The following is an 18586-nucleotide window of genomic DNA, read 5'->3' on the forward strand; positions in this document are numbered from 1 at the left end:
TTTGAAACAAGAACTGTTTTTGCTTTTTAAAATGTAGGTTCATATATCTTAGATACTCTAAATATACTTAATGATTAAGTGTACTACTATTAAAGTAATTTTTTTCTCGCGAAGTATGTGAATGTAATGGACCCAAACTGAATAGTACAGTACCACAATTATATTCTCATGATTTACCTTCTAGAATATATCTGAAGAGAATAGCCAAATAAGTTCATCAATAAAATGTTGTAAGTTAGGTTGATTTTTTTTAAAAAATTGGATTTTTGAATTACAGTGTAAAACATTAAAAAAATTTAAAACTATTCTTCATGAAATTGGGTCATGAACAATTAAGAGTAATCTTAATGGTCTTGCTTAAGATGTTTTTTTAAACCAATGTCCTTTAATAGGAATGAAAAGCAAGTTTATGCCAATTGGTTATGTGATTTTGCTGGGTGAGTCTTAAATTGTTAAATAAAAGTTTACAGGTCACGTCACAGAGTCAAACACCTAGGCATTTTATTGCTTTCTAATAAGCCATTAAACTGAAGAAGAGGCAGTTAAATAGGCAATTAATGTAGTACTGACTTGAGCTCTCTGATTTTAGGTTCTTCAGAAGACGATGAGGTCATTCAACCAGGTTTCATCAGCCCCAGGTTAGTCTTTACTTTTTTTTCCCAATTAAATATTTAACTTGACTAAGGTTTTAAAAAGGTTATTCGAGGCATATAAGAAAACTTGACAGCCCTCAGGAATTCTCCACTTTGGCAAGATGGGTACCATATCCTACTGTACTCCAGATGATTTCATCTATAAACTGATACTCCCACCAGAATTGCATGGATGGAATATTCTAATTAACTCCTTTTCTTTCTGACTTTAGCAGTATTGGATTTTGTGATTTCCTTTTCCATTTGTCATACAAGATAGATAATAGATATTTAAATGCTTGTGGAGATTTGTGGCTTGTTCATTTTGTAACTCCCATATAAAAATAGGAACTGACAGATACCTGTTTGAATTAATTTAAAGATGACACTTGGTACTATTTCCAGATAATTTACCATAACAAATAGCATAATATATTAAACATTTTTCAGGGATTCAGGAAATTTTCTTAATCTAGGAAGCTCCATTTAGTTTGCTTTTCATGAACATGTATGAAATTTGTTCCTCATTATACTATAAAAATAAATCATTCGAACTTTTAACGATTTAAACCTAGACTTTTAAAAATATATATCCTTTTATTTATTTCGGTGTGCTATAAAACCTAGACTTCTGATACATAAATATTTTCTTTTATTACTGAAATTAACTGAAAACTTACAACACTTTTCAGTAACAATTGTATTTGATAATAATGTAGTATTTTGGCTTCTGCTCTGCTGAATTTAGTGTCTTGGGTCTACTTTTGATTAATATTATTTTGAAAACACACTTAAAAGCTGTAATATGACAAAGTTTATGAGCATTAATAAGTACAAATAAAAAGCTGTTATTTTATTATTAAGCTTATTAAATATAAGATTGTAGGTAGCAAGAGGAAGTAGTAGGGATCAAATCTTTAATGAGGAAGCCACTGATAGGCTCTGCCATTTGACAAACACTTGACTTTTCTCTAGAGTGAATCCTTTGACATGGAGATGATGCTTTTAATGAGTATCATGAAAAAGAAGATTCTGAAAAGTTGCTACAATATTTTCATTTACCAATGAGTTGCCCCTTACTACTGATTATATTTTTTCTCTGGTGGCAGATTGGAGGCAGTCCAGAGGCCTTTTTCTTTTCTGTTGGGCAATAATGTTAACGCCAATGTGTTAAGTGACTGCAATAAAGTTTCATGTCTGTGTTTTCTTGTGATTAAAAAAGGGTTGGCCAGGCAGAGGTTCCACTTTGACCACAAGAAAGTTTATTTCCAGAGATTACATTTAAGCTGAAAGACTTGAACATTGACTGGTTCAGTCTCCTCACTTTGCAGATGAGGAAACTGAGACCCAGAGAAGCTCAATGATTAGCCTAAGGTCATAAAGTCATTAAATGGGACCAGAACTCTGGCCTCTAGTTTCTTTCTTTTCTTTTTAAGTTTTATTTATTTTAAGTAATCTCTACACCCAACATGGGGCTCGAACTCACAACCCCTGAGATCAAGGGTCCAATGCTCTACCAAACTGAGCCAGCCAGGCACCCCTGGTCTCCAGTAATATAGTTAGATTTTTTTTCTCCACAGATTTGCTTCTTATACAGGCATCTTTAAAGCCTGAAGATTTCTTCTCATTTGCCTAATCTTTCACTCCTGCTTTCTTTCCTTTCCATTTTCCCTCTACCTCTCCTTTTCCCCCAAATAAACTCAAAGTGAAGATATTAAAAGAAATAACTTGGAAGCAGTCCACACTTATTTCAGCTTATTATTTCTTTTGATGAGATTAAGTTTTAAAGAATAAACTTTCATTCATTACTTTGCGAGACAGGTAAAGACTTGTATGTTTACATTATTTAGTGTAATTTCTACAGACTGAAAATATTCACTGCAAAAATATCTTTAAATTATGAAGAATACATGTTCAAGTAGTACAGGTGAAAAATATGACTCATCTTTCAAATAAATCATGAAGCTTCTTTTTGTGCTATTTTAGGCTATTTTAGGCAAAGTAATGTAATGTTTATTACTAAATGATTTTTCAAATCTATTGCTGTTCCAATTAAAATCATTTAAGGAAGTATTGAGCACAATTCAGAAAATATTTGGGAGGAGCAATAATAAAATTATATTCCTCCTTTTCACTGGGGAGAAGTATGTTAATAGAATAGAATTTTTTCTATTCCAGTTTTTTTTGAAAGAAAGTTTCTACAAAATGGTGGTCTTAAAATAATGCCCCTTTTCTGAATTAATTGTGTTGTGTTACTTTTTTGCTGAAACATAACTGACCAAAAGGAAAGAAAGTTATTTTTGAAATATGAAGGCAATCTGTCTGGAAAACTTAAACTTTATGCTAATCGGTTCCTGTTTTTCCATAATTTAATTATACCTGGGGAAATGTGTAAAGATATTTAAGGAAGAATTTTAAGAGATTTTTACAGCTGTGTAAAAATTCTCAAATTGGAACAATTGTGTTTAAGCCAGAGCATTTTGCTTCCAGATAAGGAAATTAAATGAGAACGGAATTTTGCTTTTTGGAAACAAAAACAAAATACCCCCCCAATTCTGAAGTGCCTCAACCATAAGACCAGCGCACCCAGGCGAGTACTCTTTCATTTGACTCCGTATTGTAAGAATTTCAAGAAAAGTTATTTGCCAGTAGTTTGCTGAAACACAGTGAGTGGGAGGGATCGGGAACAGTTTGCCCGACGTGTGGGTCTGCAGCTTTTGGGCGGGAAACCTCACCCGGGGCTCCAGAGCTGGTTCCCTAAAATCATCCCCAGCCGCCCCTCCACCCCCTTCCCCGCATAAGTCTTTTCCTGATCCTCCAAAGGCGCATTGCCACGTTTTCCTGGCTTCCCGAAAGGACGGCGCCAGGGTTCTGTCTGAAGACAGCTCCATTTTAGGTTTAGCCTGGTGGGGGAGTGGGGGTGGGGTGGGGGTGGTGGTCAGTCTCTGGGGTTCTGATTCAGCGTCCCCCTTGACTTCACTTCTCTTAGCGGAGACAGACATCTCACAGATAAAGGGACCAAATTATAAGTGCTATACATCTGGAAATGCAGTAAAAGTAGTAGATTGTGCCAAGTGTTGCCTTCATAATAGTGAAGGCAAGGGTTTCTTTTGTTTGGTGTTCTTGGGGACAAAACGACAAATTTAAAAGCCCCTTATTAGTGAGAAATCACCAGTCTTCTTTGGAACGGTTTGACTTCTGGAGAGGAGGTGGTGATGTGATGAATAAAGGGAAAGGTGACTGGGGAGAGAAAGGGGAGAGGAAGTTGCTGGGGCGGGAGGTGGAGTGAAAGGGCGGATCTGCTGGCCTGGGGGTCCTGGCGACCCTGGGGCGCAAGCTGCGCGGGAAGACTAGCGGCTGCGAAGGCAGCGCTGGGGCTGCAGACCCCGGCCTTATTTGCCGGGAGGAGAGCGCGGGTGGAGTCGCTCGCCACAGTGCCACGGCCCCTCCTCCTAGTTTTAAGAAGAACCAAAGCATTGTTTCTGCTGTAATAGAAGTCACTCATTGCTTATAGTTGACAACCACTTCGGTGGCTCTGGCACCTTGTTCGGTTCCTTGCATTGTACTCTTGGAGTTTTTGAAAAAAAAGAAAGAGAGAGAAAGAAAGAAAAAGAGAGAAAGAAAGAAAACAGCCAATAAAATGTGTACTTCGTTTTTTAAATGAAGAAATCTTAGATTGTGATGACCAACAGGCATATGAATAGGTTAATTCCTTAATTTTTCTCCCCAGTGTGTTGATGATTCTTTGTAACTACTTGAACTCATTTTTGAAACATTTTGAAAGAACTATGATAAATTAAGCTACTAAAACATTTGGCTTTCACAAGACATGCGTTTTGAGTCAAGCACAGGTCTTTCTGGCACTGAAAACAAGTAGGAAATGAGAAAAAAATTAAAACCAGAAGACTTCAGGAAGGTGACAAATTGGAAAGCATTCTAGGAGATTCATAGGACTATTTTATGTGAAAGAAGCACTCTAAGAGCTTAAAGAGATTATGGTCAGTTTTGTAAAAAGCTCTAAGTCTCGAAAGATTGTGGGGGAGGTAGGCAGAAAAGACGAATCTATTTAAACGACTGTGCCCTATCCCTGAAAGAGTGATATTTTCTGTCTCACTGTGTCTCCTTCCTTCACTGCTCTCCCTTCCCAATTTCCTCTCCTCCTCCTCTTTTCTCTTCCCTTCTCTCCCTCTGTCTTTCTCCCACCCCCAGGTATGTACACGGATTTGCCTTAAATTCTTTGTGAATGAATGTTAGAGGATTTCTCAGAGTTCCCAGTTGGAAAAAGCCTTCTACACAACTTAAAAGGCTGATGTCCCTCTCAGGAAATGAATGAGTCGATAACCTCTGACACCAGTGACCAGTCCAGTGAACCCTACCTTAATTCCACTAATACTGGAGGCCCCCAATCAGGCAAGGCTGTGACTCTCATAACCATACCATTCAATGTGGTTCAGTTATGGTATTTCACACTTTTCATATATAGATTGATAGGTTTGAATCTCATCAAATTTAATAATCAACAAGGGTTTCAGAATCCACCTATATATTGTTTCTGATTTTATGATGATTAAACTATTTTCTAATTAAAAATAAACTTACAGATAAAATATTGTTTACCATAAATGTGTGTGTTGGTGACAACACTAGACTATACTGGTCTGTGAATTTTGTGATAATTACTTTCATATAAATAGTAGCACTTACCCTCAATTTCCATGAATACTTTTCAGATTATTTTTCTCTGTTACCAGATGTTCATTTTTTTCAGATGTTAATTTTTTTTATCAGATGTTGATTTTTAAAAGTAGTTCATTTAAGATATAAAAAACATGTAACTTATTTTAAATTAGTTTTTTTTCTATTTCATATTATGTGAAATGTTTCACCTGAAATGCCATCTTAAAGTTACTTCATTATAGGTCAGTGTAATCAGTTGATTTCTACTACTAAAACAATGCCTAAAAATGTTTTGTTAGCAAATAATTTTTTTGAGCGCTTTTGTTGTTACTCTTGCAAAATCATTTGGATTTTTACACTTTTGCTTTCCTCCATACCAGCTGGAATATGGTTATTCTCCCCAAAGTAAATAAAATGAGAAAGCGTTGCCTCCTTTCCTGAGAAACAACAAAAGAAACATGAAAAATCTTTCCAAATTGATCAGTCTTGATTGATGCCTTTTACCACAAAGAGCTGAAAAGAACATATTTACACACACCCCATTTATTTCAGTTCTGAACCAATTAGTATGAATTTATATTTAGTTATTTAATATGGGGACGAGGTATAAATAGGTGCATTCTGTGGGTTTTCAAAAGCTTTTAGATCCAGAATCCCCACACTTTAGTTTGTGAGAAACAGTGTTAAGAGTTAGGAGTGTAGACATGTTTCAAGAGCCGGGGAGGGGGATTGCGGGTAAGGTGGGGGAGGGTCAACTCGGTAGCTTTGCCGAAGGGAAGTGGTATCTGTACAGTTTCTCCGTAAACTGCTTGTTTAAGAAAAGGGGGGGTGGGGTGGGGGAAAGAGTGGTGGGGCGTTTTAATGTTTCAAAGACGGGTTATATTTTATATTTTAAAGGTAAAGCATTTCTAGTTGATCCATAATATTTATTGTAGTATTCGATGAGGGCGGTAATATTGGCGTGAGCATCTAGTAATCAACAATCCTTTGAATCAATTTGAAAGGTAAAGGGTAAGCATTTTGAAACTGGGGCCAGGCCAGAGAAGGGACGGTAGGAGCCTAATCCGTTATTAAATTTTCGTTTATTCGACTCTTCTATCTATTGGTAGTGGACTTTTTAAATGTCAGGGTCCAATCAATATGATATGAATTTACCTTTTTTCTCCCACTTGTCCTTTCTTTTCCCCTCCCCCCACCCCTCCCCCCGCCCGCGACCGCTTTTTTTTTTTTTTTTCTCCCCCACCTCTTTCTCTGGCTCTGCAGCCGCCTGTGCTGGCGGCTCCTCTTCACCTCCCCTGCCTGGCGCTCCCCTCCCCCTCCCAGCCCTACGTCGTCTTGCTCTTGGGGAACAATCGCCACTGATTGAGGTTCACTCTATGTTAGGCTGGAAAACTGGGCTGTTATTTAGGAAGTCATTAATCACATCTCCTCCCCCGGAAAGAGATGGCGGAGAAACCTGTGAAGTACAATTCCCCCTTCAAAATGTTCCGAAATGATAAACCTAAACATAATTTGAGTACATGGAGGTGCTAGCGATTTTTCCGGTAGGATCTTATTTTAAATTTGAAAAATTTCGGGGCACGATCAGGAAATTGTGTGTTTTCGTCTTATTGTAGGTGTATGTTACTATTATCTAAAGTTTCATGGAGATGTAATTAGGTTTAATTAGATCGTTTGTAAATTATATATTTTCCTCTAAGAACTGAATTAAATATGAAATTTTCACCCCAAGCAGATTTACTACTATGGAGCAGCTGACTTCCTAGGGGGGGAAAAAAAGCATAACATCGGTTGCTTTATTTAAATGGCTTTTTCCCCCTAAATGAGATTATTTAGACAGGCTTGTGTGTAAGGCACGCGTGGGCGCATATATGACTGCCGTTTTTCTAAATCGACGATTCACACTCCCTCCATTGTGTTTAAGTAAAAGCACAAAATCAGCATTCTGATTTATCCTAAAGAAGCGTCCCAAATTGTCTTTAAGATAACGTTTGAGTTTTTCATGTTCATTCATAAATTATTTTGATGTCAGCATAGATGAAATGGCGATTGGTTATCTCTTCCTCTTGCCAGCCCCTTAAGGATCCGAGGTGAAATTAGTAGCAAGAAAGCATGTAATTGACAAAGTCACGTGGCTCAGGGGGCCAGAAACTGGAGAGAGAAGAGAAAAAAATCAAAAGAGGGAAAGCACGTTAGACCATGCGAGCTAAATTTGTGATCGCACAAAATCAAGATGTTAGATTGATGCAGAAGATCACTCCGTTCCAAAGGGAAAGTTTTCATCTCACGAGTTTGGAGCAGAGGGCCCGTGGGGCAACATGGCCGAAGGTTAATTTTCTTTTCTATTGTTTTACTGTGATTTTCTCTCTTCCTTTCTCTCCCCCCTCCCCCTTTCCCACCCTTCTTTCCCGGTCCCCTCTTCCCCTTTTACCCCAATGCGGGGCATTACCCCCACTCCCTATCGCGCATTGGGGCTTTCTGCAACCTATTGTTATAGATCTCCAAAAATGTTTTGTACCGCCCACACTGATTCACAACTTGAAAAGCTTTCAGTGGGCTATTGTTTGAATTGTTTGAGTGTGATTAAGCGCAGTTTCAGTTAGTGAGCCCAAGAAAACTTTTATACACCTGCCCCTTCCCCCATTCCACCCCAACTTTAATTGAAAGTTATTGGGGGGGAGGGGTATGCACATTGCAAATAGCCCTGGATTCACTGCTGCCGCATGTGCATTAACTAGTTCTAACCATCTTCACGATTTCTCTTTCCTCCTCGTGCCCTCAGGAGAGAATAGTTCCGCTGAAAATTTCTCTTTGTAAATGGGAACAGTGTTAAATCAGCAATATGCAAGTAAAGTATCGCATGCTGTACTGTAATATGTGGCTGGAAAATGGAGTTAAATGAAAAAGTACACGTATGTACAGAAAAGTGGAAGTTGATGTGATCGATAGAACAGTGTGGCTCCCTCCTCCCCCCGCTTCCCCCTTTTAACCCTTTCTTTTTAAATATTTTCCGTAGAAGAAAAGAATCAACCATTTATTCGAGTTTCTTTCTATTTCCTACCCCCACACCCCAATCAGTTTTTTTCTCTTTCAACGAACAGTTTGGGAATCCAGGCTAACTTACTCTTTTTGTCCTATTCTACTCAGGCGGGGCAAGCAAAGGTGGTGGAGAAGAGCCCGGGAAGCTGCCGGAGCAGGCAGAGGAGGAATCCCAAGTTTTGCACGGAACTGGCCACTGTAAGTGGTTCAATGTGCGAATGGGATTTGGATTCATCTCCATGATAAACCGAGAGGGAAGCCCCTTGGATATTCCAGTCGATGTGTTTGTACACCAAGTAAGCCAAACTTCTATCACCCCTCTTCTTTTTTTCCATGTGCAGGAGTTGGTCAGTAGGTTTGTCAATGGACGTACACTGAAAGAGAAAATCTTCCTTACCATCCTGGGTTAATCCGGTTTTTAGGGTATGTGTATGGGCCCCTTACTGGGTATCTTTTCCTAAACGGAAAATGAAGTCTTTGAAATTTCACTGCTTGGGTGCTGGTTGACTTTATTAGCAAGTTCCCCTCTTCATTCGACAGCGAAATTGGTGTAGTGTAGCTTCCGGTGTTATGGGTTACAATATACTCTGTCGCCTCTGCTGAGTGAATGAGTGGGGAAATGAATGAAGAAAGAGTGATCATTTTAAGTTTAAAAAAATTTGCTATTATAGGAAATCTATGGGTCTCCTTATTTGAGATATCTTAAGTCACAGTAGCTTCCCCTATTATTTCGTTTCTGACTCCCTGATAGTCATTTGTGGATTCAAATAAAAATAATTTGATTTTACAGTAAAATAAAATAGAACACTGTTGGCCAACTGTGGATTTGAAGAAATGCCAAGAGAAGATGTTTGGTAATCAAACATTTTAGAAATGTGCTCCCTTGTAGGGCATAGGTCCAAGGATACTGTCTCTTTAAGAAACTGAACTCAAAAAACATGTGGCCAGCTGTGGCTCTAGTTTGTGTGTTTAAAATGTTCTAGTCTGCTATTTTGGGTAAATTTCCACCATTGCTTATATTGTGTTGTAATTTTTTAAGGTGCTTAAATACCAAACAGAATGTCATTGCTTACTATTTTCAAAATTTTAACTCAGAAACAAGTGAATTAGTACTACTCTTCCATTTTCACTCCTCTATTGCTTAATCTATAGCAAAAAAAAAAAAATACAGTTTGTGAGCTTGATTATTTCATTGAAAGAAGTTAATTCTCTGTAAGGAATTCTTAGGAGTAAAGGGATTTAAGACCAAAGAGGTTTATTTTGGCTTGACATTTAAGTTTAAAAAATTGAATGAATGGCTCTCAATACTACAGATTGACAGATACATGCAAGAAATACTTAGTATATTTGCAAGAAAAGTATGTATTTTATTTGATTCTGTGTTGCATGTTCCTGGTAATATTTACAACGTCCTTTACTCCCCAAGGAATATCATCTTCAAATTAAGTATATAAACAATAGAAACATATGAAACCATTCTGTTTTGATCTGTTGTCCTGTGGTGGTTGGTAGCTTCCTGACCTTGCTGTGTGGTGTGTGTTTTCCTTTCCTAAGGGCCTGGCCATCATTATTGGCTGTTTACATGTAGAAGGATCAGCATAATCTGTGAATTGAAACAGGGTTTAAATATATAAATAGAAGGCCATAGACAGGCTACTGGATTTTATGCCTCTTACTTTATATTGCAAAATGAACCTACATTTTCTGCTTTTTTCCTCCCTATACTGAATGATTGAAATCATTGACAAATCCATTTTCTCTCAGGCTCTGGCTTTCCCCACTTTGAACCTTCTTTAGGTTGTTAAATTGTTCTTTATGATCTCATAAATTTGTTTTATAGGTAAATAAAAAAAATAGCCCTTTTCTTCTTTGATCACACCTTGTTATAATTTGGTTTCCTGTGTTTACCTTTTAATACATTCAAATATTAGACATTTTATTAACCAGTATTAATATTTAGAACCACAAGACATCCAAATTTAAGCTATTTAATGGTTATATGTTGGTAAACTTAAGTATATCCACGAATTATGAAATACTATATTGCTGGAAAACTTTTATTTATAGGTAGTGAACAGTTTCTAGAGTACAAATGTTGATTATTAATATTAAGCTTGCTTTAATCTGTTACATATCGTGTATTTACTAATAAAACAGTGTTAAAATGATACATGAGAAAAATTCTCATAAAATGTATATATTTGTGTTCTTACATTTTTAGGAAGAAGTATGTAAAAATAAGTTGATAAAACTTAAGTATTAGCATTTTTGTGATGTAACAAACCAGGGCAGTGATATTCTTTAAATTAAAATTAGAAAATGATACTTCAGGGAATTTTTTTGATGACTACAGTATTCGTTTTTGAAATATATCTCACTTTTTTCGTAGGGAAAAATTATGTAGATTTCAGTTTTTATTTTTTTTCTTCTTGATTTTGATGCCTTGGTGGAGGAGTTTCTCTTATATTGGGACTCACATAAATTGCATATAAATCATATGAATAATTGTTTTGAACAAGGCAGGAATCCTACAGATTTTAGCCAAGCAATTGCAGGTAATAATAAATAGTCATAAATGATGTGTGCAGGTATCATGTCAGCATCACTTACACAATCAGGTTACAATTCAGGACCATTTAACAAAAATTTTTAAAATACTTTAAAAATTATTATTTTACTGGCATTTTTACTGTATGAGAATTTTTGAAAGCATACTATGTTTAATATATGATTCAAATTAGATTTTTCCCTCATTATCTATATACTATTTTGTTATGAAAGAATAAGCATTGTAGGTAATTAGGAATTTTAAATGTTCAACTGAACCGATATCTATTCATTATTTTTAAGTACATGGAATAGTTTTGGGTTTTGTTTTTTTTTTTGAGTCTTCAGAAGTACATGTGTCACTAGATATTTTTTAAGTACTATGAAACATTTTTAATAGTATGTATTCGGGGAAATAAAAAAATCATTTTAGTTTAACGTAGTTTAACATAATGTTTAAAAATTCATGCTGTGGCTTCAGGATTTTTTTTTTCTTTAAAAAATATTGACTATGTATACTTCAACAAAAAATAAATAAAAAAAATACATAAAAATAAACAGGAATAGCAAAAAAAAGAAAACTCTACTGCAAAGAATTGCACATCAAGAACAATTTAGTTGCTATGAAATGAAGAGAATATATGCATGTGTAGTTTTAAAATAGAGCTGTACATTAATAGTTAACATAATTCTATTTAAAATTTGTTGGCAAGAATACAATCACACTTTCTTCTGGTCTCTGTAATGTCACCAATTTCTCAAAAATAAACAAGACTTAGGTGCTGTACCCTTCTTATCTTTAGACTTGTTGATAAATGCAGTGAGATTCTGCTATTTGAGGATGGTATGTGACCACTGGTGGTTTAAAAATGGCAGTCTTCATTTGACTTCCTAATATTAACTTGTGATTTAAATGATCATATGATTATGGATTGGTAATGAATATATGTATTCTGACACACATTAATATGGAAACGATAGCATTTAATAATATTTTTAAAAACTTATAAGAATATATAAATACTGTATTTTTGAATTTTGTTACAGCTTATTGTTTTTGAGTTGTTCCTTAAAATATTTAATAATTAAAATTGGACAATTTTGATGATGATTTAGTTTGTAAATAGGATACATTTGTAGGAATTTCTTACTTGAGGATCCAGTGCAAAGCAGAGATTTGTCTCTCAACTGAAGTAAGAATATACATACATAGTTAATACAGATTTGTAAGTCTAGGTTGCTTTTGCTACTAAGGTGATTTCATCAGTTTGAGTACAATTATTTTGTAAGTACTAATAATTAATACTTCTTTTAGTTTATTGTTACTGATAAGTTAAAAAAATTGCATTCATAGTTAGATTGTGAGATAACATATTTAAATTACCTGGATAGGTCTCTTGCAACCTTTTGAAATATTATAAACTTTCACAGAACTTAAATATTTAATGATAGTTTAGATGAGTCACATGGTAATTAAAGTTAGATCTTTTTGGAGAAGGGCAATGTTTCCTAATAACTACTTACTGATGTTTATTATCATTTAAGTTTTTCTTTACATAAATTTTGATATTTATTTCCAAAGTCATTTTCTCATCTAATGAGAAAAAATAAACTTTGTTGGGGTGGGGGTATAGAATCCATTCTCATTATTTTCCTCTCTTCAGCTCATTTGCATAATAATATTTTCTTTGCTTTTTCGGTTATATATCTGGAATTCTTTGCCATCAACTATGGTATAAAGAATTTTTAACATAAATGTATTTCATTTATTTCACTATTTATGTAAGAATTTTTTTTCCAGAGAGAAAGAGTAATGTCAAAATGACTGTAATTTAGCTACCATTATTTAATAGGCTTAAATATTTATTAATAATTTGGTTTTGAATTTTTAATTTACTTTTCAAGTATTGATGTTTTCTTCTTATGCTTTTTATTTCTGGTTTATACTTTGATCTTAATGGAAAACTCAAATGTCCATATTACAACGATTTAATATATTATTTATGTTCCTTTTATTACTTTGCTCAGAAAACATCTCAAAGCAATGGAAATAGGAGAAATAGGAATATTTCTGTAACTGAGATAAATTTAAGGCATTTTTATTAACAGCATATGATATGAAAACATTTGGAGATGAATAGTTTTTAAATACATGAAAATTTTATGTATTATACACAGTTCAGTTGATGTAGCAGAGAGTTCATGTCTCAGTGATTATTAATTATGCAATTCATGAAAACAGATTTACTCCAGTATGTTCATGTTTAAAGATTTTTTCATAATATTTCATCACCAATTTATTAGCCATCTTTATTTTTATCATAGTTTAGCATGAATACATTTTTCACAGAATGGTTGTGATTATTATTATTCTCGGGGCTGTTGAAATATCAGTGTCAAAAATTATTTAGACATAGCAAAATCTTAGAAATTAAAAAAATATGATCATTAATAGTTACAGCTCATTTGTTAGTGAATTACACATTTTAATATTTTGAAAATTGTTCCTAAAACTACCAAGTTTTCAAGATGATTTGCCCAGTTGACCAATTTGGAAGAATCCCAAATGAAATGCTTTAAAGCTATTTAATCATAAAATCACATGTAAAGACATTTAAATCAAAATTTTATGACTTTTATTGTCTTGAAAGATATTAGATAATTTTCCTTCTGATTTTCAAATGCTGGTCTATTTTCAAGACATTTTTGTTTTTGTTTTTGTTTACTTCTAAAAAGACATTTTTATTCTAATTCAGTTTAAATTGAATGTGGCCAATATGTGAATTGGCCATATATTTAAGATAGTCTTCCTCATGTTAAATACTATTGATGCATATCAACTGTACTTCAGTAAAAATGGATAAAGATTATTGTTGTAAGTTTTAAATATTTTCCTCTTACTTATTTTTTATTCTTTTTTTTTGAAGACTATTCACAAAAAATGAAGGCAATAAATCAAAGAATTGTTTTTTAAACAAATACGTGAGAAACCACTTACCAGTGTTTAGCATAACAACTTTAATCTACCTTTAACTGAATCGTAGAGTTCTTGGGTTTCATAAGAAGTTAAAAACTTCCTTTGTTGCCTGCATTCAACATGGTAGATAAAAAGTGAGATCATTGTAAATTGTGTTGCTTTGGGGCAGCAAGGAAGCCTTATTATTTAAACTTGCCAGAATTCTTTCTGTTCAGAAATTACATAGATAATTGCAGATAGTTTTGTATATCTTAACTGAGTAGTTCTTTTGGTATTGTGATTAACCTAAAAGTTACTAGTTAAAAATATGGTGTGCTGTGTTTTTATTTCTAATCCAAGTATAACCTAAACAAATTGAGGGTATTTCTGATTAATTAAACTGGAAATGTATTACTTTAAATATGATATTCTTTTGACTTGATTTGGAACTACATATGAACTGTAGTTATTTTATTATTATCAATTCTTTATATCTTGAGATATTTCTCACTGAATTTTAAGTAACAAGAAATTCAACTTGTTCAACATATAGGTACTATAGGTTATGGCATTGTAACATACACAGTCCATAAGAAACTTAAATGGTTTATATTCTCTCCTAAAAGAATTTGATTACAACATCTTCTAATATTGAAAAGTTAACAGTAACATATTCAAGAAAATACATTGTAGGTTCAGTGGGGTATATTTAGAAATTATCTTTTAATGAGTACTTCTATTGAATGAGTAACAAAAGTATTTGTTATTTTGCATTTTGATATATCAGGATTGATTTTATTTTCCATCTAGCAACAAATTGGAAAATTATCTGAAAATTACAGCCCCCCCACCCAATGTCTAAATATTTGACAATTTGGAAATGCTGTCTAACCTAAGATTTATAGATAATTGATAGGCTTAGTCTTACCTTTCTTTTTAAAACCAGCAGCAAATTGGAGTAATTAATACCTAATTTTTTGGGGTGTTATATAAATTGTATAGCAAGTGTGTGTTTAATAAATAAACTAAAATGTAACCTAGTCCTTATCACAATAAAATCACACATAAGTTATTTTCAGAGGCATACATTCATAGTAGAAAATTAAATTGGTACCTTCTTTTATGTGTTCTCTTTAAAATTGGGCAAAATGTGTTATATAATAGCTTAATTTCTGGCATATAATATTGTTTGTTTAAAATATCAGGATATAAATAGGGTCTTGGAAATGAATTAGTCATACAGGTTGTTTTAATAGTTTGTTTTATCATGAGTTTTACCTGAGTATTCAGTTGTACATAGCCAGTTTGTGTATTCTTAAGTATAAGCTAAAGAAAAAGTATTATTTGAAATAGACCTGCTGTGATATATAATACCTTTTGCTCTGTAACTAATTATTTAATCTTTGTGAGGTACTATACAGTAGTATAGCTTCTGGTCACATAGATCAGTATTCAAATCTGAGTTCATTGTTTGTAGGGGAAGTGAGTTACCTTGTCAGTGTCTCAGGGTCCCATAAAGGGAGGGGACAAAACAGTAACCACTTTTGTATAGGGTTATTATGAGGATTAAATGTTATTACACATGTAAAGCATTTAATACTGAGCCTGGGAGATAGTTAAGGGCTCAGTGATGTTTGTTGTACATAGTTAATATTACTAAGTGGTAGTGTGGTAGACTAAGGAATAAAGGATCAGAAATGAAGGAAGGTTTGGATTTGGCTTTGCCACTTGGTGGTTTTCTTAGTTTTGGCTAGTCACTTCCTTCAAGCTTCAGTGTTCCCATAGGTGAAATGTGTTCAATAATATCTTTCCTCCCCATTTTTCAAGGTTAAGGTAAGGGCTCATTGAGGTAGTATACATGAAAATTTAAGAATGTAACACTACCAGGTTAGTTTTAATTTTTATTTTGAGCACTGTATTTTTATTGATACTCTCACCATGTAAATCGTCAAAATTTTTAAAAGATAGTAAACTCATGTCATTTATTTTTTGGCATTCTCTGCTTTATTAAGGTATAATTTATATAGAGTAAAATTCACCAATTTAAAGTTACAGTTAGATGAGTTTTGACAAATTATGTAACCAGCACCACAGTCATGATACGGAACATTTCATCACCCCCAAATTTTCCTTGTGTCCATTTGTAGTCAGTCACCTTTGAAGACAGGAGGTTTAGTTGTTCTGTATGATTATTGATATGTCATAGTAACTGGTTAAATGACCTGGCTCTTTTTAACTTTGTCAGTTTAGACATAAGCTACAATTCAGTATCCTTTATCAAATACAGCCCACACTTACTTTAATGTTTTTTGTTTCTCTTTAGAGTTATTTCTGCTTGCTTTTTCACTAGTAGTTTCTATGTTTATGAAAGTAAGATTAATTAGTATGCATTTCACTGATCTTCTGTCTTAATTTCATTTATCCTATGGTACTTTTTCATGCAATGTAAACTCATTGCCTACCTAAAGGGCATAATTAGGCTTATTGATATTCATATTTCTTGTTAGAAATTTAATGAATTTCTTTTAGAAATATAATGAATTTCTATCTCAACTGAGTAAACATTCTTAGAGGTATAAATTGGCAAGATGGTTTATTGTGTAAAAGTACTAACTTGTAAGAAAATGGTTACTCTAGAAAAATTTCTGGTTCAATATTTATTCATGTATTTTTTTATTGATCACATAGTAGGTGTAAATCACTCTTGGATGATAGACTTAAGAGTTATGCTCTACAGTTTGCTATATATTATTTTATTGTTTTTAGCAAAATTTGTAATAAGATTTTTCCAATTCTCATTCTTTTCATACGATGTATAAAAGCAGTGGATCATTTTTTCCCATAAACCATTCACTTTTTTATGAAACCTAGTTATGTAGCTTCTACCTATTTAAATTGGGGGAAACTATGATAAAATAATGTTAGTTTTCAAATTTTGAGCTAAATACCGTGATTTCTTATCAGTCTTAAAATACATAGTTTTCAGATTTCTTTTTTTTAAAGATTATTTATTCATAAGAGACAGTGAGAGAGGCAGAGGGAGAAGCAGGCTCCCTGCTGAGCAAGGAGCCTGATGCGGGACTTGATCCCAGGACCCTGGGATCATGACCTGAGCCGAAGGCAGACACTTAACCATCTGAGCCACCCAGGCACCCAGTTTTCAGATTTCTTGTGTAGAAACTATCTTTACCAATGTTTAGAATCATTTTACTGTGCTATTAATAACACACTTAACTTTTACTAGCTGCTTTAACCTTTTGTTATAACAGTCCACTTTTTAAAATCAAAACCCGCTTTAATTTATTACTTTGTTGGGGAAGAATGAAGGGGGGGAAATCGGAGGTGGAGCAGAACCATGACAGACTATGGACTCTGAGAAACAAACTGAGGGTTCCAGAGGGGAGGGGGGGTGGGGGGATGGGTTAGCCGGGTGATGGGTATTAAAGACAGCATGTTCTGCATGGAGCACTGGGTGTTTACGCAAACAATGAATCATGGAACACTACATCAAAAACTAATGATGGTGATTAACATAATATAATAATAAAAACAAAAACAAAAACAATTTGTTAATCTTAAAGTTGACATTTATTTCAAAATCTTTTAAGTTTGCTAATAACTTTAAGATTTTGTTCAGTTTTATTGTGCTGTATTATCTAAAGACTCTATGTAAAATTCAAATTAACTTTACTCTGGCCATGATTTCTTCATGACCATTTATTCCCTTAGGCTTTGTAAGCAGTTGCCTAGGCCATTACTGATAGCAGCTAGAATGTGCCCAGATACTATAATGCCTAAATTCTTTTATCTTAACATTTTCTTCATTCAGATGAATTCTTTATCCTTAGTTCAATTTGTAACAGAAGTCTGACAACACAAGTTCTATCTATTGCTTTAAAAACTTCATGGATCCTTGATATATTGTGGAGCTTGTAATGAATTCTTTCAACTGTTTTTCCAAAGTATGACTTTAATAATACATCATTTTGCTTACAATATTGGAACACTGGTACTTGGGAGACTAATTCCACTTTCAACAACTTCCTTAAATCGATTAAATGATATTAGAGACACATACCTAACACATTTCTGTGTAAGTCATACATTTAAGATAAATGAATAAATTTTTTTCAATTTTAACAAGTAAAAAAAGCTGCTTTTTTTTTTTTTTAGGATTGGTTAAACTAGGAATCCAAAATTTAATCACAGTAATGAGCTCATTTATTTAGCTCTCTAATTAAAATTTTTAGTTGAATACTAAATCTAAGGACAGTTGGATTTGCACGTTTGCCCCTTTCACTGTTTCCTCCCCCATGCCATTGAAGAATTTTGAATGGTGAGGAATTTGCGCCCTTTGGCTCAGGTTGCAGACCCACTTGATCAAACCAGAGAAGCTGGGGTCAGAACTATTCATTGCTTATCTTTTCCTTGGGCCACTTGTAAATCCTGCCTTTCTGCTCTGTAAAAAATCTCTTTCTATTAGACTTAAAATAAAGCCTGGAGTATAAAAATGGGCATAATAGTTGATGATTGATTGTGACTCTGCATGGGTTAATTTCACTAATTTAGAAGTTTTTCATTGCATTGCAATTTATTTGGTATATATAATTTCATTTAAATACGTGTTATTTCATAAGCTATTATAAAAGCACCCTGTTGGTAGTGAAAGTGTAATGATACTCTATCTTAGGTGGAGATTTTACAGCTTTGAAATGTCGTGATTACTTTAAAGTAA

At 33.8% G+C, this 18586-nt stretch overlaps 1 protein-coding gene across 2 annotated transcripts in view; it reads left to right on the forward strand.

The window, feature by feature from the left end:
* The first annotated feature begins 604 nt into the window (after positions 1–604).
* LIN28B (lin-28 homolog B) overlaps positions 605–18586 on the forward strand; it is a 129564-nt gene continuing 111582 nt past the window's right edge. The window contains exons 1-2 of one of the 2 annotated variants that reach the window (XM_054505478.1): positions 605–638; positions 8457–8644. In XM_054505478.1, the coding sequence (XP_054361453.1) occupies positions 605–638; positions 8457–8644 (222 nt within the window). Of the gene's footprint in view, positions 639–7627; positions 7638–8456; positions 8645–18586 lie in introns of those variants that run through there. The other variant, XM_045866045.1, reaches the window with a different exon arrangement.

The sequence above is a fragment of the Mirounga angustirostris genome, unplaced genomic scaffold, assembly GCF_029215605.1.
Source record: "Mirounga angustirostris isolate CCGP_5_RB_7025 unplaced genomic scaffold, mMirAng1.0.hap1 SCAF_8, whole genome shotgun sequence".
NCBI lineage: Eukaryota > Metazoa > Chordata > Mammalia > Carnivora > Phocidae > Mirounga > Mirounga angustirostris.